Source organism: Pseudophryne corroboree, chromosome 4 (genome assembly GCF_028390025.1).
Source record: "Pseudophryne corroboree isolate aPseCor3 chromosome 4, aPseCor3.hap2, whole genome shotgun sequence".
NCBI classification, from domain to species: domain Eukaryota; kingdom Metazoa; phylum Chordata; class Amphibia; order Anura; family Myobatrachidae; genus Pseudophryne; species Pseudophryne corroboree.
The window spans coordinates 67,444,879-67,467,391 of NC_086447.1; the positions used below are offsets into that span (position 1 = coordinate 67,444,879).

The 22,513-nt window shown below is 40.3% G+C and overlaps 1 protein-coding gene and 3 pseudogenes across 3 annotated transcripts in view; 2 read left to right on the plus strand and 2 right to left on the minus strand.

The window, feature by feature from the left end:
• Positions 1-22,513, plus strand: part of LOC134908899 (cytochrome P450 2K1-like) — a 256,817-nt gene that overhangs the window by 94,376 nt on the left and 139,928 nt on the right. For all 3 annotated transcript variants that reach the window (XM_063915125.1, XM_063915126.1, XM_063915124.1), the window contains exon 6: positions 466-607. In XM_063915125.1, coding sequence (XP_063771195.1) covers positions 466-607 — 142 coding nt within the window. The remainder of the gene's footprint in view (positions 1-465; positions 608-22,513) is intronic.
• Positions 10,555-10,673, minus strand: LOC134912532 (5S ribosomal RNA; annotated as a pseudogene).
• Positions 16,873-16,991, minus strand: LOC134913549 (5S ribosomal RNA; annotated as a pseudogene).
• Positions 17,701-17,819, plus strand: LOC134913788 (5S ribosomal RNA; annotated as a pseudogene).

Here is a 22,513-nt window from a genome sequence, read left to right on the forward strand (position 1 = left end):
TTTATAGATGTACTAAATAAAATATAGCTAGAAGCTATTTGGTGGGGTTCAGTATGAATTACCGGCAGCCGGGATCCCGGCAGTCAGCATACCGACAGTGGCCTCTTGGCCACCAGTATGCTGGAGGCGGGGGAAGCAATAACTGCTTCCCATTTGGTGACTATGGCCGCCTTATTTTCCCTCTCTCTAAGGAATAATGCATCCCCCCAGAGACGTGGGAAGCAAAGAAGATGTAGGTAGAAGAGGATAGAGAGACTCTGAAGACATCAGGGTTAAATCCATCATGCACATCGGCAAGTCCATTGATGGTGAACGATTTTCCCTATAAACAATAAGTCTAACAGAGCAGAAGACCTGATTAGGTATATACAATATATGCTTCACACGTTTGGACTTATGTTTAATATAATTTGACACAAAAGATTGTTGCTGTGTGTTATAATATGTCTGTATTGACACACACAGGAGAAAGACAACCAACATTCATATTTCCATAATGAAAACCTTGTCTGTCTTGTGCGAAATCTGATGACTGCTGGAATGGAAACAACAACAAACACTCTCCGCTGGGGTCTTCTTCTCATGACAAAATATCCAGAAGTCCAAGGTATTGTGGAACATGTATACATTCAAGGAAGGTCCATGAACATTAAGTGCTGGGAAAATGACATGACATAACGCTGATATAGACATAGATGTCGTCTTAGGTATCTGTATGACATTTCCTATACATGTAGTGTGGACATGATATCATCTTCTAAATTCACAATGTGAAAATTAAAATTTTCATGTGAAGTTAGCAGCAATCTCTTGTCCAGGAAAAAGCTGGAAGCAGAGTGATACACAGAGTGATACAGTGATACCGTCATGTGTCCAGCTCCCAACTATCATGTGTCCAGCACCCAACTGTCATGTGTTCAGCTCCCCACTGTCATGTGTCCAGCTCCTTAGTGTCATGTGTCCAGCTCCCTACTGTCATGTGTCCAGCTCCCTACTATCATATGTCCAGCACCCCACTGTCATGTGTCCACCTCCTTATTGTCAGGTGTCCAGCTACCAACTGTCAAGTGTCCAGTACCCAACTGTCATGTGTCCAGCTCCTTACTGTCATGTGTCCAGCTCCTTACTGTCATGTGTCCAGCTCCTTACTGTCATGTGTGCACCTCCCAACTATCATGTGTCCAGCTCCTAACTGTCATGTGTCCAGCTCCCAACGGTCATGTGTCCAGCAGCACCCAACGGTCATGTGTCCAGCAGCACCCAACGGTCATGTGTCCAGCAGCACCCAACGGTCATGTGTCCAGCAGCACCCAACGGTCATGTGTCCAGCACCCAACGGTCATGTGTCCAGCACCCAACGGTCATGTGTCCAGCACCCAACGGTCATGTGTCCAGCTTCCAACGGTCATGTGTCCAGCTTCCAACGGTCATGTGTCCATCTGTCATGTGTCCAGTTCCCTACTGTCATGTGTCCAGCTCCCAACTGTCATGTGTCCAGCACCCAACTGTCATGTGTCCAGCTCCCAACTGTCATGTGTCCAGTTCCCAACTATCATGTGTTTATCTCCCAACTATCATGTGTCCAGCGCCTAACTGTCATGTCACAAAAAAAAATTGATTGGAAAGAATCGGCGCTATATAGAAGAAATGGCTCTACTCCCCTGTAAGTCCTCCTTTTCTTTGTTGTCCTCACAGATACATTTTCAATAACATGTAAAGAAAAAAAGAACAACAGAACATAGTGTAATACTGTTGGAATATTCCAAAATCACAATCCCACGAATATTCTTTTAAGGGTTCAGAGAGTTGCACCACCACCATTCGGGAGAGTATTTATTTATGGGGATGCCCCCTTTACAGTGCACTCACAACTTAATGTGGTTAGGAAAGCTTCTTTAACAGTGTCTCTTATTGGTCACCGTCACCATAGGACAATTACGTACCGGGGTTGCCTCTATATTCAACTCGCTGCAATCCACTTGTTTATATTGCATATAGGGGGTAATTCCAAGTTGATCGCAGCAGGAATTTTGTTAGCAATTGGGCAAAACCATGTGCACTGCAGGGGAGACTGATTTAACATGTGCAGAGAGAGTTAGATTTGGGTGTGGTGTGTTCAATCTGTAATCTAATTTGCAGTGTAAAAATAAAGCAGCCAGTATTTACCCTGCACAGAAACAAAATAACCCACCCAAATCTAACTCTTTCTGCACACGTTATATCTGCCTCCCCTGCAGTGCACATGGTTTTGCTAATTAGCAATTATTTAGCAACTAATTAGCATGAACAGCTTGTAACATACAGCGGCAAGTTTAATCTTTCTATGTATAACGGAGAGAGATAAAAGCTCCTCCCTAAGTTGCTGGATGCCAAATCACCGTTCTTAGTATCTCTGTACAGTATTTTCTATTAGGGTACTAATTAGCATGAACAGCTAATTAGTACCCTAATAGAACATACCATACAGAGATACTAAGGACGGTGATTTGGCATCCAGGAACTTAGGGAGGAGCTTTTACCTCTCTCCATTGTAATCTTTCTAAGTATAATGGAGAGAGATAAAAGCTCCTCCCTAAGTTCCTGTATGCAAAATCACCGTCCTTAGTATCTCTCTGTACAGTATGTTCTACTAGTGTACTAATTAGCACGACCAGCTTGTAACGTACAGTGGCAAGTTTAATCTTTCTATGTATAATGGAGAGAGATAAAAGCTCCTCAGTAAGTTCCTGGATGCCAAATCACCGTCCTTAGTAACTCTGTACAGTATATTCTATTAGGGTACTAATTAGCTGTTTGTGCTAATTAGTACTCTAATAGAAAATACTGTACAGAGATACTAAGTAGAATTGTATGTGTACCGTACGGTCCATAGTACGTTGACAGTAGAAACACTCCTGCAGCTTTGCCCTGCTTTATGTAAAACTTGTGTTTTGTCAGTTTGCTATGTGATCGAGACCGGTGTAACGTAATGTGCATAGACCTCGCTTATCTTTATAGCCCCTGTGTGTTTTAGCTCTTTCAGCATTGCCCCGTAGCCTGCAAAACTTATGCCATCTCTCACTCCATATCCGAGCGCTGCCTGCCACGTGGTGGGGATTCAGGGGTGGCGGCCATTTTGCCAGTGTGCTATGCGATCGAGTCCGGTGTACCGTAATATGCAGACCTAGCTTATCCCTATCGCCCCTGTGTATTTTAGCTAGGGGATTGTGACGCTCCTTCAGCATTGCCCCGTAGCCTGCAAAACTTATGCCATCTCTCACTCCATGGGGGTAATTCCAAGTTGATTGCAGCAGGAAATTTTTTAGCAGTTGGGCAAAACCATGTGCACTGCAGGTGTGGCAGATAAAACATTTGCAGAGAGAGTTAGATTTGGTTGGGTTATTTTATTTCAGTGCAGGGTAAATACTGGCTACTTTATTTTTACACTGCAAATTTGATTGCAGATTGAACACACCACACCCAAATCTAACTCTCTCTGCACATGTTATATCTGCCTCCCCTGCAGTGCACATGGTTTTGCCTAATTGCTAACAGAATTCCTGCTGCGATCAACTTGGAATTACCCCCCATATCCGAGCGCTGCCTGCCACGTGGTGGGGGTTCAGGGGTGGCGGCCATTTTGCCAGTGTGCTATGCGATTGAGTCCGGTGTACCGTAATATGCAGACCTAGCTTATCCCTATCGCCCCTGTGTATTTTAGCTAGGGAATTGTGACGCTCCTTCAGCATTGCCCCATAGCCATCTCTCACTCCATATCTGAGCGCTGCCTGCCACGTGGTGGGGGTTTAGGGGTGGCGGACATTTTGCCAGTGTGCTATGCGATCGAGTCCGGTGTACCGTAATGTGCATAGACCTATCGCCCCAGTGTATTTTAGCTAGGGGATTGTGACGCTCCTTCAGCATTGCCCCATAGCCTACAAATCTGCACTGTTACTTGCTCCGTAGCCTAGGGCCTCTGTGGGACAAGGAGTCATAGGTGGTAGCCATTTCTATTAAGTCTGCCCTGCTACAGAATTGTATGTGTACTGTACGGTGCATAGAACCTTAACAGTAGAACCGCTCCTGCAGCTTTGCCCTGGTTTATGTGAATAAAAATAATAATAAAGTGTCTGGAAAAAACTAACATGCATTCGTACTTTAGGAAACGAACTCGGGACTCTGAGTATAGGAAGCGGAACACTTCACCACTTTGCTGCAGACAGATGAATAAATCCATTGGTTTTGATTATGCTGTAATGGCTACGGGATTAAGACGCTAACATACTGTACAAAATTCATAATCTCAAGAGGCAATAGTAAACTTCTAACATGTCCATTTGCGACAGTGTACACTACTGGTTTTATGTTGTTTTGTCTGCGGGACTTGGACGCTCACATATTCATAAAGTACTGTAGATGGATCATATACTGTATGCTGTACTATTTGCATCTGTACCGTATATACTGTATTAAATAATGCAGCGTAATGAGTATTTACTGTATTAAATAATGCAGCGTAATGAGAATTTACTGTATGCAGCATAATGAGACGCCTTAGTAAAGTCGTCCTTATATATTTCAGTATTGTATTTTACGGGAGACCACACGCATGATTGTAAAAAGCAACATCTGGTGGATGATAGCAGGTATTACATGTAAAGGTAATGCCAAATGCTCTGTCTGCCTCCGTGCGCTTAGGTACGCCTCTCTGTGACTAGGCGCGCTTCCCTATGCCCCGGTACGCTGCGTATGCTCGATCGGGACAAACGCCTCAGCCAGTCAAGATAAAGGTGGCTACATCTGTAGTGTGTGTGTGTGTGTGTGTGTGTGTGTGTATGTATGTGTGTATATATATATATATATATATATATATATATATATGAAACGAAATAGAGGTAATGGCGCCAAGGGAGTTATATTAACGCCCTACCTTAAAACGGACCCTTACAGTACTCTCCAGATAAATTACGTCAGATAACAAATACTAACATAAACATTTATTAAAACAACATATAAACTCAACACCAATGTTCATAAGTATACAGAGTTGATACATTTACATTTGTCGCACAATTTGAACAATCAGTTTGTGGTGATGAGGAAAAGTGTAGATATATCACTACAATTTCCTCCTTCTCTTTATTGTAGATTCGGAGGTAACATCAGATAATAGATAGATAAATAAACCAACGCGTTTTGTCTTGTTCCAAGACTTCATTCAGGGGTAAAATCTACAATTGTAGAACAATAAGTCATAACAAATATACAGCAATAAGCATCTTAAACTCACATATAACATGACATATTGGTATCAGAAGAACATGACATAGCAACATGAGGAGGAAAACAGAATAAATAACATGAAGAAAGAGGAAAAAAGAACCAAAAAGCACAGGTTGTGAAAAACATACCTCTTCATTTCAGAACATATTGTCTGCACATAAAAGGTCATTCAAAGATGTATGAACAACGTTTCAATATTTCAATGGAATTTTATTGATACAGCGAGGACCATACCTAATTAAAAAACGTTTAATAACCTTTATTAATTATAGAACACGTCTTGTTCAATCAGGCAGAAATTGGGATTAATCCGATGGAACGGCACATACCTCATATATCATCATCTTAAATCTGACATTCAGATATTCGAATATGGGGAAGATTCATATGTGTATAGAATCTAACTGGTTCAAAAGCATAAGGAACCTAATAAATTGATTAATACCCAATTAATCAATTTATTAGGTTCCTTATGCTTGTGAACCAGTTAGATTCTATACACATATGAATCTTCCCCATATTCGAATATCTGAATGTCAGATTCAAGCTGATGATATATGAGGTATGTGCCGTTCCATCGGATTAATCCTAATTTCTGCCTGATTGAACAAGAAGTGTTCTTTAATTAATAAAGGTTATTAAACGTTTTTTAATTAGGTATGGTCCTCGCTGTATCAATCAAATTCCATTTAAATATTTAAACGTTGTTCATACATCTTTGAATGACCTTTTATGTGCAGACAATATGTTCTGAAATGAAGAGGTATGTTTTTCACAACCTGTGCTTTTTGGTTCTCTTTTTTTCCTCTTTCTTCATGTTATTTATTCTGTTTTCCTCCTCATGTTGCTATGTCATGTTCTTCTGATACCAATATGTCATGTTATATGTCAGTTTAAGATGCTTATTGCTGTATATTTGTTTTGACTTATTGTTCTACAATTGTAGATTTTACCCCTGATGAAGTCTTGGAACAAGACGAAACGCGTTGGGTTATTTATCCATCTATTATCTGATGTTACCTACGAGTCTACAATAAGGAGAAGGAGGAAATTGTAGTGATATATCTACACTTTTCCTCATCACCACAAACTGACTGTTCAAATTGTACGACAAATGTAAATGTATCAACTCTGTATACTTATGAACATTGGTGTTGAGTTTATATGTTGTTTTAATAAATGTTTATGTTAGTATTTGTTATCTGACGTAATTTATCTGGAGAGTACTGTAAGGGTCCGTTTTAAGGTAGGGCGTTTATATAACTCCCTTGGCGCTATTACCTCTATTTCGTTTCATATTCTCACACATTTAGTTCCTCCTAACAGGGAACTTAGAGGATACAGGCAGCCATATAATTAATTTTAGTGTTTTATTCAAAATAGCGCAGTGGGAGAGTAATTCTTGTCATATATATATATATATATATATATATATATATATATATATATATATATAGGTTTGTGTTATCCGGCACTCAGGATGAATGATAATACTTATGCCAGGGTGCCCTCCTCTATTGGCATATAGAAAAAGAATCCTTACCAAGTCCTATGCAGAGTCTTGCAGAAGGAAACACAGGCGGCACTCCATGGTCTTATTGAATAAATCTGTATTAGAAAATTACAGCATGGTGCAAAAAACTGCAACGTTTCAAGACCATTACGGTCTTTTCATCAGGCTGTGCATCATAAATGGTGATACAAGTGACTAAACCGTGTTGAAGTGTACTTACCAATGTTAAATACCTGTGTGTGCAGTGTCTCTCGGAGTCCCGGGCCGTCGGCTTCCGGGTGCGTCAGCAAGTCGCTCCGTTCGTGACGTCATGGTTGCTGGGCAACCCGATCAACCCTCGGGTCCGGTTGCGCCGGGAGAACCTGTGTAAAAGTGAAGATCAAGCTTCAGTATTACAAATACTTGTAGATGAGCTTGAATAAAGTTGATAAGTGATATAATAAAATGGTGTAAAAGTGGGTTAAAAAATACTGAATGTACAAATGCTTTACCATATTAAATTATAAGCTCCTGGATAATGTAAAGAATGCAATTTTAAAGTATATATATATATATATATATATATATATATATATATAGTGAATAACAATCTGCTTATGTTTCTAATTGCATGTATTCAACTAGCACTTATACTTTAGAGGCATGAGTTTAATTTGTATGGTAAGCTTCTTCAAGTTAAGAAAGTATTCCAGGTGAATTTTTCATTTATTCCATTGGGAGCTAGCGCTCCCAACAGGTATATCCATTTAGATTCACATTTGGTCAAGAGTTTTTGACGATCACCCCCTCTTGTCAAGGCTGGGATATGGTCTATGATCTTGCAGCGAAGGTCTGACAGGCGATGTCCATGTAATCGGTAATGTCTCGCTACTGGCTGATCTATATTTTTACCATCTAGCGCTGCTTTGACTGCCGATCTATTAAGGGCCATACGGTCACGTACATTACGTATAGTTTGTCCCACATAAGTGTAACCACAAGGGCATGTGATGGTATACACTATATATGGTGTAGTACAGGTCACTACATGTTTTATTTTGTATTTATGTCCAGTTTGCTGATTGACAAAAAAGTGTCCTGGATCCATGTATTTACAAGTGGTGCAAGATATGCATTTATAGCATCCCGTTTTTTTAGTAATAGTACATAGTGATGATGCATTCATTTGTGCAGTGATGTTAGTTTTCACTAGTCGATCTCGAATGCTTCTGCCTCTTTTATAACTGGGCATAATGTGAGTGTTTTTAAATACTGGTAGATCTTTGTCTCCAGTGATAATTGGCCAGAGAGCCTTAGTTGCTTGTGGAATTACTGCACTGACTGTGTTGAATGTTGTCACAAAAGGTATTTTGATGTTTATCATCCTTTTTATTTTTTTGTGTAGGTTACAGCAGTTGTTCACGTGGCGTATGTAGCACTGTGTTTTTCGTTTTTATCAGCTCTCTGTAATGGTATCCTCTGGAGGCAAATTTTTCCACCATCTGAGACCAAGCTTGTTCTAAATCCTCTGGATTACTTGAAATGCGTGCTGCCCTAATCATTTGTGATCTTGGTAGCCCTTTGATCAGAGCAGGTGGATGACAACTGCTATGTAATAACATGGTGTTCCGATCCGTATTTTTGGTGTATAGTGATGTACTAAGTTTACCCTGGTGAATGCTTATGGTAACATCTAAGTAGTTGATGCTCGACGTGCTGAATTGATGGGTAAATTTTATGGGATTATCCATGTTGTTGATATTGGAAATCAATGAAGTTAAAGTTGATAACGGGCCTGTCCATACGATTAGGAGATCGTCAATATATCTTGTGTATAATGAAATTAATTGAGTAACATCTTGATCCAAAAAGAAGAAGATTTGTTCTTGTTGAAACATATACACGTTGGCAAAAGAAGGGGCCACGTTGGACCCCATGGCACAGCCCTTGGTTTGGACGTAATATTGACCATTGTGTATAAAGTAATTGTTGACCAGGGTACATTTTAACAACTGAAGAAATAGCGGAATGAGGATGTCTGAAAAATTATGTTTATACAGGAACAGTTCTATGGATTTAAGGCCTCCTTCATGAGGGATAACTGTATATAGATTTTTTACATCAAGTGTGCACAGTATGGTGTTTGGTGGAAGTTCCGGTAAAGACTGTAATTTAAGTAAAAGTTGTGTTGTATCTTTTAAGAAGAGCATCAAGCTCTAAATGAATTATCAGCCTTGAATAACATCATAATCCGCCCCGCGGACAAAGGAGGAGGTATAGTACTGCAGGATATGGATATATATATAAAAAATATTGACATGCTTCTGTCAGACATATCCACCTACAGTAAATTATCTATCAATCCAACAGAGAAGTGCAAAACACAACTTGATGGCATCTTAAAACATGCCCATGATACACAACAGATCAATAACAGGACATTTAAAGCATTAAGCACAGAATATCCTATTCCTCCTGTAATATATACTTTACCAAAATTACATAAAGATGCCTGTAACCCACCCCCTCGCCCCATTATCTCAGCAAGAGGGTCACTGCTGCAACCAGTGTCCAAATTTTTGGATGGCCTTATTCAACCATTCATTCTAACACAATCTACCTTCTTATAAGATACAACACAACTTTTACTTAAATTACAGTCTTTACCGGAACTTCCACCAAACACCATACTGTGCACACTTGATGTAAAAAATCTATATACAGTTATCCCTCATGAAGAAGGCCTTAAATCCATGGAACTGTTCCTGTATAAACATTATTTTTCAGACATCCCCATTCCGCTATTTCTTCAGTTGTTAAAAAGTACCCTGGTCCAATTACTTTATACACAATGGTCAATATTACGTCCAAACCAAGGGCTGTGCCATGGGGTCCAACGTGGCCCCTTCTTTTGCCAACGTGTATATGTTTCAACAAGAACAAATCTTCTTTTCGGATCCAGATGTTACTCAATTCATTTCATTATACACAAGATATATTGACGATCTCCTAATCGTATGGACAGGCCCGTTATCAACTTTAACTTCATTGATTTCCAATATCAACAACATGGATAATTCCATAAAATTTACCCATCAATTCAGCACGTCGAGCATCAGCTACTTAGATGTTACCATAAGCATTCACCAGGGTAAACTTAGTACATCACTATACACCAAAAATACGGATCGGAACACCATGTTATTACATAGCAGTTGTCATCCACCTGCTCTGATCAAAGGGCTAGCAAAAAAAAGGGATAAATCTGCACAGGATGTAACAATTTTAGTTCAGTAAATTTAGAAATATTGTCATTAAACCAACATAAAAGCCTACTTAAATAATAACTTCAGCAAATGGTTGGTGGTGCTCCAGAAAAATAGTTATGACAACTATAAAACAACAAGTATGGTCCTTTGAGGAAGAAAAAGGACCAAAAAAAGAAAACTATAGGCCTTTTCCTGGGCACACTTGAAAAAATTGTTGATATGATGAAATTTATTTAAAAAATAACTTTTATTGATCTATACTTATAAGAAAAAGGGGCGAGAGCTGGCATCAATAGTTAAAGAGCATGTGTGTTAGCCAGTACCAATGTACCTATTATAGGCGAACAGATAATAGGTGAGCGAAAATGAAAAAATCCTCATCCATGGAGATAATTCACATACATCCTCTGTAATCGGGAATTTATATAAATGAGGTCACTGCCTCGACTCCAATGTAGTCTGACAATTGTTGTTAGTCTGAGATCCAGTTGATAGTGGGTCCCAAATGGCTATAATTGTTGGGGAGTAAAATACCTACGGTACCTAGTATTCCCTGGTGGTTCCCCATCCAGGTACTGACCAGGCCCTGCAGTGCTTGGCTTCCAAGATCAGACGATTTTGGGCATACTCAGTGCGGTCTGACCGTAGGTAAGTTTGTCTCCTAGGTGCGGTGTTTGCCGATTTTTTTGGGACCCAGAATCAATCACAGAATAAGTGGATGCTGTTGCTGGGGTCTTACAGTTAATGTTTGACAGAAAAATAAAAACAATTATAAATAAATAACATCTCTACAATTATGCTCTCAAAAAACAGCCTGAGCGGTGGGAGGGCTTAGTGGTGCCTAATGGCAGAATAGATGGAAAGTCTATAGCAATTGTGCTATAACAGCAGCCCAAGCAACAGGAGGGTTTTGTAATCTCCACGATAATAAGAACAGTAACAAGTATGTCTTACATATGATAATAACCCTATTGATTGGAGCATGTATGGTAGGGGGGAAAAAAAAATACGATTTTATAGTGCCCAAGGGAAAAATAGATGGAAAATCTATAGCAATTATGTTACAAAAACAGCCCAAGCAACAAGATTGTTTTGTAATCTCCACAGTAATAAGAGCAGTAGCAAATGTGTCTCAAATATGGTGATAACCCTATTGATTAGAGCATGTATAATAGGAAAAAATTATTGCCCCTGTCCCTAGTAAGAGGGTTCCTTCTTCTCCACTTTTAACTAATAATTACCCAGTGATTTATCACTGGAGAGAAATGATTGATTAATTGCCCTGTCAATGGGGAAGTACATAGAAAAGTTTTTGTGGGAAGGCAGTGGGGAGCCGTAGTTGGGCAGGAAGGCCCGTTTATTCAGCCCAGAGCTGATGCTGTCTTACCCCACCCTTACTGGAGCCCCTCAGACTGATGGACGAGGTAGGAGTCGATGAGTAGGGCGCCGGCGGTCGCGGTCCGCACGACTGGAAGTTCGGGCGCCGGGACCGGAAGTGACGCACGTTTCGCTCCGAGAGCTTGATCACATGATCGCCTGCTCTCGGAGTTCCCCGCTGCCGATATTTATGTACACATCAATTGATTAATTGTGAGAATATAAAAAGCACCTGTTTGTAATGGTCTAAATTGGGTTAATTAAGTAAAAAATGAATCGTAGCAGACTGAAAGGTATCGTTAGGAGTAATATGGGACTCTGCTTATTCTTATATTAATTTGATTTGGGTTTGGAGAGAAAAAGAAGGAAGAGGACATGAACACTGAATTAAAGGCCTTTTGGTATAACATAATGGAAACAGGATTAGTTAAATAAGAATGATATATCAAAAAAACGGACAATATTGGAAAAATTGCAAAATTAAAATAAAAGGTATGAAAAATTATTATGAAGAAATATAAATAAATATATATATAAAAAAAAAAATCTATATATATATAAATATAAACATAAAAATAATGATGAAATATATGAAAATAAAGAAAATTAAAAAATAATAATAAGATTAAATAAAAAAATAATAATAATAATAATAAAAATAAAATAAAAAATAAAAATAAAAAATAAATATATATATATATATATATATATATATATATATATGGAGAGTTAATGATTAAATATAAATGAATTTAAAAGAAAGGGGCCATGCTGTAAGTGTAAAGGGGTGATCAGACCACTGTGAGTTATGAAAAAACTGGGTTGTGATGACAAAGCCTGTTGATTATCAGTTGTCAGAGGTAAAAAAGAGTTGTGTGTTAATTGTGGGAGTATTGTGAGTGTGATGTAAAAAGGGAGGGAAGCATAGGGAGGAAATTGGGAGAATGTGTGGAAAGGAAAATGGAATGTAAAGGAGTGAGGAATGTGCGGGAAATTTTGTTGGGGTTAAAGTTGGTAGGGTGCTAGGTTGAGGATTGGTTACAGTGGTTTGGTGAGAATGAGGTGATTATGTGTGAGGATGATGGGAAAGGGTGAAATGTTGAAAGTGGGATGGGACTGATAAGGTGGGGTAAGGGGGAGGAAAAAAGAAAAAGAGGGGGAGGGGAAGGAGGCGGGGGGGGCAGCAGGCATTTAGTGGTTGGGGGAGGGGGGAGGGAGAAGAGAGGAAAGAGGGGGATAGAGATGTGGGATGATGGGGAAGGGGTAGAGAAAAAGATGAGAAAAGAGGGGGCCGAAAGAAAAAGATCTAGTCAGCAAGTGAGTGTAAGGGCAGTGATTGTGGTTGTGGGTATGAAAAAAGCCCTTGTGTATGTCAGTATGAATGTGAGGGGATGGGAGTGTGAGTGAAGGATGTGAAGTGAAGGTATGCGTAAAGGATGATAATGACGTGATTGGTGACAACTTGGTTAAGATGACTAGGGAAAAGGATAAAATAAAATGTGCAAAGTGAGAGAACAAGCGTAATTGGTGAAAAGTGAGGGAATAGACATATTTAGAGGGTGTGCCAATAAGAAGTTATCTTGGCAGGATAAATTATACCCCAAAGGGAAGACATCTTTACAAAAAGACGCCGAAATTGAGATGTTCATTTAGACCCTTTGGAGCCAAAGTGTCTAATTTAAAGGTCCATTCACTCTCCTTTCTGAGAAGCATTCGTGTAATGTCTCCACCTCGGATTCCTGGTTTGATTTGCTCAAGACCGTATACTTTGAGATCTTGGACTGAGCTCGAATGATGAGTTAGAAAGTGTTTTGCAATAGTTGTTAGTTGTTGCATTCTTAGTTGGTTTTTGGCAGCATTCCTGATATTACTCATATGTTCAAGTGTTCTGATCTTCAGCATGCGAGTAGTCATACCTATATATCTCAGACCGCATGGGCAGGAGATACAATAAACAACGTTCTTACTTTTGCAGTTGAAAAAATCATGAATTGTTATCTTATCGCCGTATTTGTCCACCAGTTCTTGTATGTTGACCATGTGTTGGCAGATCTTACAATTACCACAGGAGTAGCTTCCTTTGATTAATGGCCCACGTGGTGGTTGTTGTAAGAAGTGACTGCTGACTAAAAGGTCCTTTAGATTAGGTGATCGCCGCCAACTAAGTTCAATTTTGGTGTCTAATTTTTTGGCCAGATCTTCGTCAGAGAGTACAATATGCCAATGCCTTTGTAGAATTGACTTGATCTCCCTCCATTCTTTGCAGAAGTCCCCCACAAATCTTATGGTGTGCGATTCTTCCTTACGTTTTTTAGTTGTTGTATTGAAGATTAAATTTTCTCTTGTGGTCTGGGTTATGTTGTTTTTGGCTTTTTTTGATGGATCGCATGCTGTATCCTCTATCTTTTAGTCTGAGTGTTAATTCTTTACTGCGTATCTTGAAAACTTCATCATTTGAACAATTTCTCCTGAGGCGTAGGAATTCTCCTTTTGGGATGTTGGTTATTGTAGGGGGAAAGTGTGAGCTGGTTTGATACAGAAGAGTATTGGTGGCTGTGTTTTTCCTGTATATTTCCGTGGAGATCATATTGTTGGTGTCCCTGTAAATTCGAAGATACAAAAAGGAAATACTGTCCTTACTGTAATCACAAGTGAATGAGAGATTGGGGGTGTTATTATTGAGTTGCTGTATAAATTCCAGAAGTTCAGTTTGTGTGCCGTCCCATATAATTAATATGTCATCAATATAACGTGTCCATAATATGATGTGCTTGGTATATGATTCACAAGAATCGGAAAATACAAACTCCCTCTCCAACCAGCCCAGGAAGAGGTTGGCGTATATGGGGGCACAGGCTGCCCCCATCGCTGTTCCTCTTACCTGGGTGTAGAAGAGGTTGTTGAAAGTAAAATAGTTCTTATTCAGCACAAAATGAAGAAGTTGTAGCAAAAATTGGTGAAAAACATCCATTCCCCGCATTTTCAAAAAATATTCCACCGCTTGGATGCCAAGGTCATGCTTTATACTTGTGTATAATGCCTCTACATCGAGGCTCACGAGGAGATGTGATTCTTCCAAATATATGTCATTGATTTTTCGAAGGACGTCAGTCGTATCCCGGGGGTGTGATGGAAGTTCAAAAACATAATCCCTGAGGTGTGTGTCCAAAAATATGGATGCTTTTTCTAGTAGGCCACCATTTCCTGAGACTATGGGCCTACCAGGCGGGTCCTGGAGGTCCTTGTGAACCTTTGGTAAAAGGTAGAGTGTTGGTACTCGAGGGTTGTCTACGGTTAGAAAATCTTGCTCTGACTTGGTTATAGTCCCATCGTGATATGCACCGTTGATGATGTTCATATACAGTTTCCTGTATCTTTCTGTGGGGTCAAAAAGACTCTTCTGGTAGCATCATTGATCATCTAGTTGTTTCTTGGCTTGTTTGAGATATAGTTCTGTAGGCCAAATCACGACATTACCTCCTTTATCTGATGGTTTCAGGACTACGTCAGTCCAGGTTTTCATCTCTTGGAACGCCTTTCGTTCGTTCACTGTCAGATTATCCGCAGTATGATGGTACTTCTTATTCAGATGTAATCTGTCCAGATCCCGAGAGACCAGATTCGTGAAAACTTTAACTTCAGGGCATAGGGTATCCTTGGGGAAAAAGGATGATTTTTTCTTCAACACTGGTCTTGTTTGTTGTATGGAAGGGTTTGGCTCATTGGGATCAGCAAGTTCTTCCAATGTCGCCAGAGCTATCCTTTCTTGTGACGACAAATTATCCAAGTCAGAGGGGGGTTCAGATGTTCCTGTTCTCTCTGTGAAAAACTTTGCTAGTAATAATTTTCGTGCAAAAAGTTGTAAGTTAGTTTGCCACTGGAATCTGTTGAATCTTTTCATTGGTGAGAAAGTCAAACCTTTTTCCAAAACAGATCTTTGTTGTACGGTAAGGATATGACTGGAAAGATTGATTATTTTAAGTTTGTTCTGGGTCTGATTTAGTTCTGGTTCCTGCGGTTTGGATACCGGTTTGGGGATGGTGAACCCCATTTTGCTCTTCCTCTTCTTCTTGCTACGTCTCGTTTTTCTTTTGCTTGATAGCCTCGCGCTCCCCTGGTTTGCTCTAAAAAAAACGGTGACTGAGTTGTTATTTGTGCGGGATGTTGAAGTACTTCGACGGTCCGAGGTATGACTATCAATTTCATCCGCGCTGGATAGATCTACTTCTGAAGAAGATGGGGTGTTTGAGTGTCCCACGGGGCATTCTTTTCTGACCGGTCTGGTCCACTGGAATATCTTGTTATTCAAAAAATCCCTTTTGTCCCTGGTAAACTTATTTTTCTTCCTGTCAATTATGGTCTGTTCGTATACTTGCAGATCCTTCTTGATTTTCTCAAATCTATTTTGAAAAGTAGGATTTTGTTCCCATTGTTCCAGATTCTTGGCAATTTTGTCGATTTCTTTAGTACACTCGTCCAAGACAAGGTTATTGTGCTTAATAAGGATACTAATTAGCTCATGGGAGCATTTGAGCAAAATAGTTTCCCACTCCTGTCGTAGGTTGGCAGTGAATAATTCAAATGAAGGGAATAATTTGGGCCTAAGGCCTCTGGGTATGATTTTTTTGTTTTTGATAGTTCTCCAAACTTGTTAAGTCCCAATTAGTACGTGTCTGTCGTTGTAGAATATATTTTAATTTCAAAATTTCATCCTCCCAGTTGGGATCTGGATCTTTGATCTCATCCCCAGTGGGAAAGATGCTTTCTAAATCTTCCGTTCTGCACTTGGTGCTTAATTCAGTTTTTAAATTAAAGGTGGTCATAATTCGGCAATGATAATAATAAGTATATGCACTGGTGATCCTCTTGTCCGTGCTAGATTTAGGAGCTGAGAAAGACCTCAGTTTTTACAGTTTTAGCAAAAAAAAGGGATAAATCTGCACAGGATGTAACCATTTTAGTTCAGTAAATTTAGAAATATTGTCATTAAACCAACATAAAAGCCTACTTAAATAATAACTTCAGCAAATGGTTGGTGGTGCTCCAGAAAAATAGTTATGACAACTATAAAACAACAAGTATGGTCCTTTGAGGAAGAAAAAGGACCAAAAAAAGAAAACTATAGGCCTTTTCCTGGGCACACTTGAAAAAATTGTTGATATGATGAAATTTATTTAAAAAATAACTTTTATTGATCTATACTTATAAGAAAAAGGGGCGAGAGCTGGCATCAATAGTTAAAGAGCATGAGTGTTAGCCAGTACCAATGTACCTATTATAGGCGAACAGATAATAGGTGAGCGAAAATGAAAAAATCCTCATCCATGGAGATAATTCACATACATCCTCTGTAATCGGGAATTTATATAAATGAGGTCACTGCCTCGACTCCAATGTAGTCTGACAATTGTTGTTAGTCTGAGATCCGGTTGATAGTGGGTCCCAAATGGCTATAATTGTTGGGGAGTAAAATACCTACGGTACCTAGTATTCCCTGGTGGTTCCCCATCCAGGTACTAACCAGGCCCTGCAGTGCTTGGCTTCCAAGATCAGACGAGTTTGGGCATACTCAGTGCGGTCTGACCGTAGGTAAGTTTGTCTCCTAGGTGCGGTGTTTGCCGATTTTTTTGGGACCCAGAATCAATCACAGAATAAGTGGATGCTGTTGCTGGGGTCTTACAGTTAATGTTTGACAGAAAAATAAAAAAAAATATAAATAAATAACATCTCTACAATTATGCTCTCAAAAAACAGCCTCAGCAATATTGGAAAAATTGCAAAATTAAAATAAAAGGTATGAAAAATTATGAAGAAATATAAATAAATATATATATAATTTTTTTTTTCTATATATATAAATATAAACAATTGCTTGGGCTGTTTTTGTAACATAATTGCTATAGATTTTCCATCTATTTTTCCCTTGGGCACTTTAAAATCGTAATTTTTTTTTTTTCCTACCATACATGCTCCAATCAATAGGGTTATTATCATATGTAAGACATACTTGTTACTGTTCTTATTATCTTAGAGATTACAAAACCCTCCTGTTGCTTGGGCTGCTGTTATAGCACAATTGCTATAGACTTTCCATCTATTCTGCCATTAGGCACCACTAAGCCCTCCCACCGCTCAGGCTGTTTTTTGAGAGCATAATTGTAGAGATGTTATTTATTTATAATTTTTTTTATTTTTCTGTCAAACATTAACTGTAAGACCCCAGCAACAGCATCCACTTATTCTGTGATTGATTCTGGGTCCCAAAAAAATCGGCAAACACCGCACCTAGGAGACAAACTTACCTACGGTCAGACCGCACTGAGTATGCCCAAACTCGTCTGATCTTGGAAGCCAAGCACTGCAGGGCCTGGTCAGTACCTGGATGGGGAACCACCAGGGAATACTAGGTACCGTAGGTATTTTACTCCCCAACAATTATAGCCATTTGGGACCCACTATCAACCGGATCTCAGACTAACAACAATTGTCAGACTACATTGGAGTCGAGGCAGTGACCTCATTTATATAAATTCCCGATTACAGAGGATGTATGTGAATTATCTCCATGGATGAGGATTTTTTCATTTTCGCTCACCTATAATCTGTTCGCCTATAATAGGTACAATGGTACTGGCTAACACTCATGCTCTTTAACTATTGATGCCAGCTCTCGCCCCTTTTTCTTATAAGTATAGATCAATAAAAGTTATTTTTTAAATAAATTTCATCATATCAACAATTTTTTCAAGTGTGCCCAGGAAAAGGCCTATAGTTTTCTTTTTTTGGTCCTTTTTCTTCCTCAAAGGACCATACTTGTTGTTTTATACTGATCAAAGGGCTACCAAGATCACAAATGATTAGGGCAGCACGCATTTCAAGTAATCCAGAGGATTTAGAACAAGCTTTGTCTCACATGGTGGAAAAATTTGCCTCCAGAGGATACCATTACAGAGAGCTGATAAAAACGAAAAACACAGTGCTACATACGCCACGTGAACAACTGCTGCAACCTACACAAAAAAATAAAAAGGATGATAAACATCAAAATACCTTTTGTGACAACATTCAACACAGTCAGTGCAGTAATTCCACAAGCAACTAAGGCTCTCTAGCCAATTATCACTGGAGACAAAGATCTACCAGTATTTAAAAACACTCGCATTATGCCCAGTTATAAAAGAGGCAGAAGCATTCGAGATCGACTAGTGAAAACTAACATCACTGCACAAATGAATGCATCATCACTATGTACTATTACTAAAAAAACGGGATGCTATAAATGCATATCTTGCACCACTTGTAAATACATGGATCCAGGACACTTTTTTGTCAATCAGCAAACTGGACATAAATACAAAATAAAACATGTAGTGACCTGTACTACACCATATATAGTGTATACCATCACATGCCCTTGTGGTTACACTTATGTGGGACAAACTATACGTAATGTACGTGACCGTATGGCCCTTCATAGATCGGCAGTCAAAGCAGCGCTAGATGGTAAAAATATAGATCAGCCAGTAGCGAGACATTACCGATTACATGGACATCGCCTGTCAGACCTTCGCTGCAAGATCATAGACCATATCCCAGCCTTGACAAGAGGGGGTGATCGTCAAAAATTCTTGACCAAATGTGAATCTAAATGGATATACCTGTTGGGAGCGCTAGCACCCAATGGAATAAATGAAAAATTCACCTGGAATACTTTCTTAACTTGAAGAAGCTTACCATACAAATTAAACTCATGCCTCTAAAGTATAAGTGCTAGTTGAATACATGCAATTAGAAACATAAGCAGATTGTTATTCACTAGATATATATATACTTTAAAATTGCATTCTTTACATTATCCAGGAGCTTTTAATTTAATATGGTAAAGCATTTGTACATTCAGTATTTCTTAACCCACTTTTACACCATTTTATTATATAACTTATCAACTTTATTCAAGCTCATCTACTAGTATTTGTAATACTGAAGCTTGATCTTCACTTTTACACAGGTTCTTCCGGCGCAACGGGACCCGAGGGTTGATCGGGTTGCCCAGCAACCATGACGTCACGAACGGAGCGACTTGCTGACGCACCCGGAAGCCAACGGCCCGGGACTCCGAGAGGCACTGCACGCTGCACACACAGGTATTTAACATTGGTAAGTACACTTCAACACTGTTTAGTCACTTGTATCACCATTTATGATGCACAGCCTGATGAAAAGACCGTAATGGTCTTGAAACGTTGCAGTTTTTTGCACCATGCTGTAATTTTCTAATACAGATTTATTCAATAAGACCATGGAGTTCCGCCTGTGTTTCCTTCTGCAAGACTCTGCATAGGACTTGGGAAGGATTCTTTTTATATACATATATATATATATATATAGTGTGTATATATATATATATATATATATATTAGAGATGAGCGAGTTCAGTTCTCAGAGAACCCGAACCCTACCAAACTTTGCCTTCCGAGTCCGGATCCGAGCCCGGCTTGGGTTTTCCCGCCTGACTCGGAAACCCGAACGCGGCAATACATCATCATCCTGCTGTCGGATTCTCACGGGATTTGGATTCCATATAAGGAGCCGCGCGTCACGGCCATTTTCACTCCAGTCTCGGAGAGTGTATAGAGACGACGTGTCCTCAGTGTGTTCAGTGTCTGTGTGTTGGGGCGGGAAAGTGGGGTGGCGAGTGTTGTGCTGCTCAGTCCAGTCCAGTGTAGTCAGACAGATTATTGTTCTACATCAGTCCAGGCAGTCACAGTGTTGGTGTTCTCTGCTGCCATATATCCAGTGTAGCTGTATAAAGTGGTGTTGTGTTGTGCATACCAGTGGTAGTGTCCTGTGTCAACAGTAATTCCAGTGACGATATATGCTGCTGCTGCTATATATCCACTGCTGCAGTATAATAATTATAACAACAACGTGTTGTGCTGCATCAGACCAGTGGTAGTGTCCTGTGTCAACAGTAATTCCAGTGACGATATACGCTGCTGCTATATGTCCACTGCTGCAATATAATAAATATAACAACAACGTGTTGTGCTGCATCAGACCACTGGTAATGTCCTGTGTCAACAGTAATTCCAGTCATTCCTGTGACGCATATTGTCTCATATAACTCCCAAAAAATAATGGAGAACAAAAATTTTGAGGAGAAAATAGGGAAAGATCAAGAATAAGCACTTCCTCCTAGTGCTGAAGCTGTTGCCACTAGCCATGACACAGACGATGAAATGCCAACAATGTCGTCTGCCAAGGCCGATGCACAATGTGATAGTAGAGGGCGTTGGTATATCCAAAAAGCCAAAGTTCAGTAAAAAGAACAAAAAAAAGAAATTTAAATCGTCTGAGGAGAAACGTAAACTTGCCAATAAGCCATTTACGACACGGAGTGACAAGGAACGGCTGAGGCCCTGGCCTATGTTCATGGCTAGTGGTTCAGCTTCAGATGACTATGGAAGCCCTCATACTCCTGCTTGAAAAATTAAGAGTTAAGCTGGAAAGAGCACAGAAAAGAACTGTGCACTCTGAGATGGTATTACAAATCCCCAAGGAGAGTCCAATGCTGCATTCAGATCGCAAATGCCGGATCCTACCCGGTAAGAGAAACGTGTACTTACCGGGTGGGATCCGGCATTTGCGCTCCGTTGCTGGCTTTCCAACCCGGCAATATACCGGGTTGGTTGCCATAGCAGCGGAGGGCGCAGCAGCAGCAGGGGCGGGGGTGGAGGTGGCGCCCGGAGATGAGCTCATCTCCTGCGCCGCCTCTGCCTATGCTGTGAATGGGAGCCGTGTCGCATCGGAACGGCTCCCATTCACACTGCACCTGACCCAGTAATCAACCCGGTAATAACCCTTCTTTTTTACCGGGTTAAATTACCGGGTCAGGCGACCCGCTAATTCTGAAAAGGACCTTTCACATTGCACACTGACCCGTTTCGACACGGCAATATGCCGTGTCGATACCGGGTTTATAGTGCGATATGAAATGGGTATTAGTGTGTCGGCAGTTGCAATGCCTGACCTTCCCAACACTGGACGAGAAGAGGTGGCTCCTTCCACCATTTGCACGCCCCCTGCAAGTGCTGGAAGGAGCACCCACAGTCCAGTTCCTGATATTCAAATTGAAGATGTCACTGTTGAAGTACACCAGGATGAGGATATGGGTGTTGCTGGCGCTGAGAAGGAAGTTGACGATGAGGATTCTGATGGTGATGTGGTTTGTTTAAGTCAGTCACCGGGGGAGACACCTGTTGTCCTTGTGACGAAGAAGCCCATTGAGATGCCTGGGCAAACTATCAAAAAAGCCACCTCTTCGGTGTGGAATTATTTCTCCACAAATCCGGACAACCGGTGTCAAGCCATCTGTTGCGTCTTTCAATCTGTAATAAGTAGGGGTAAGGATGTTAACCACCTAGGAACATCCTCCCTTATACGTCACCTGCTGCGCATTCATCAGAAGTCAGTGTCAAGTTGTGAAACTTTGGGTAAGAGCGTAAGCAGTCCACTGACACCTAAATCCCTTCTTCCTCCTGTACCCAAGCTCCTGCAAGCCACACCACCAACTCCCTCAACGTCAACTTCCTCCTCAGTCAGGAACGTCCGTAGCCCTGCAGGCCATGTCACTGGCAAGACCGAGGAGTCCTCTCCTAACTGGGATTCCTCCGTAGAATCCTTGAGTGTTACGCCTGCTGTTGCTGCCACTGCTGTTGTTGCTGCTGGGAGTCGATCATCATCCCAGAGGGGAAGTCGGAAGACCACTTGTACTACTTCCAGTAAGCAATTGACTGTCCAACAGTCCTTTGTGAGGAAGATGAAATATGACAGCAGTCATGCTTTTTCAAAGCGGATAACTGAGACCGTGACAGCTATGTTGGTGTTAGAGGTGCGTCCGGTATCCACCATTAGTTCAGTGGCACTTAGAGATTTGATGCAGATAGTGTGTCCCCGGTATCAAATCCCATCTAGGTTCCACTTCTCTAGGCAGGCGATAACGAGAATGTACACAGACGTCAGAAAAAGAGTCACCAGTGTCCTACAAAATGCGGTTGTATCCAGTGTCCACTTAACCACGAACATGTGTACAAGTGGAACAGGGCAGACTAAA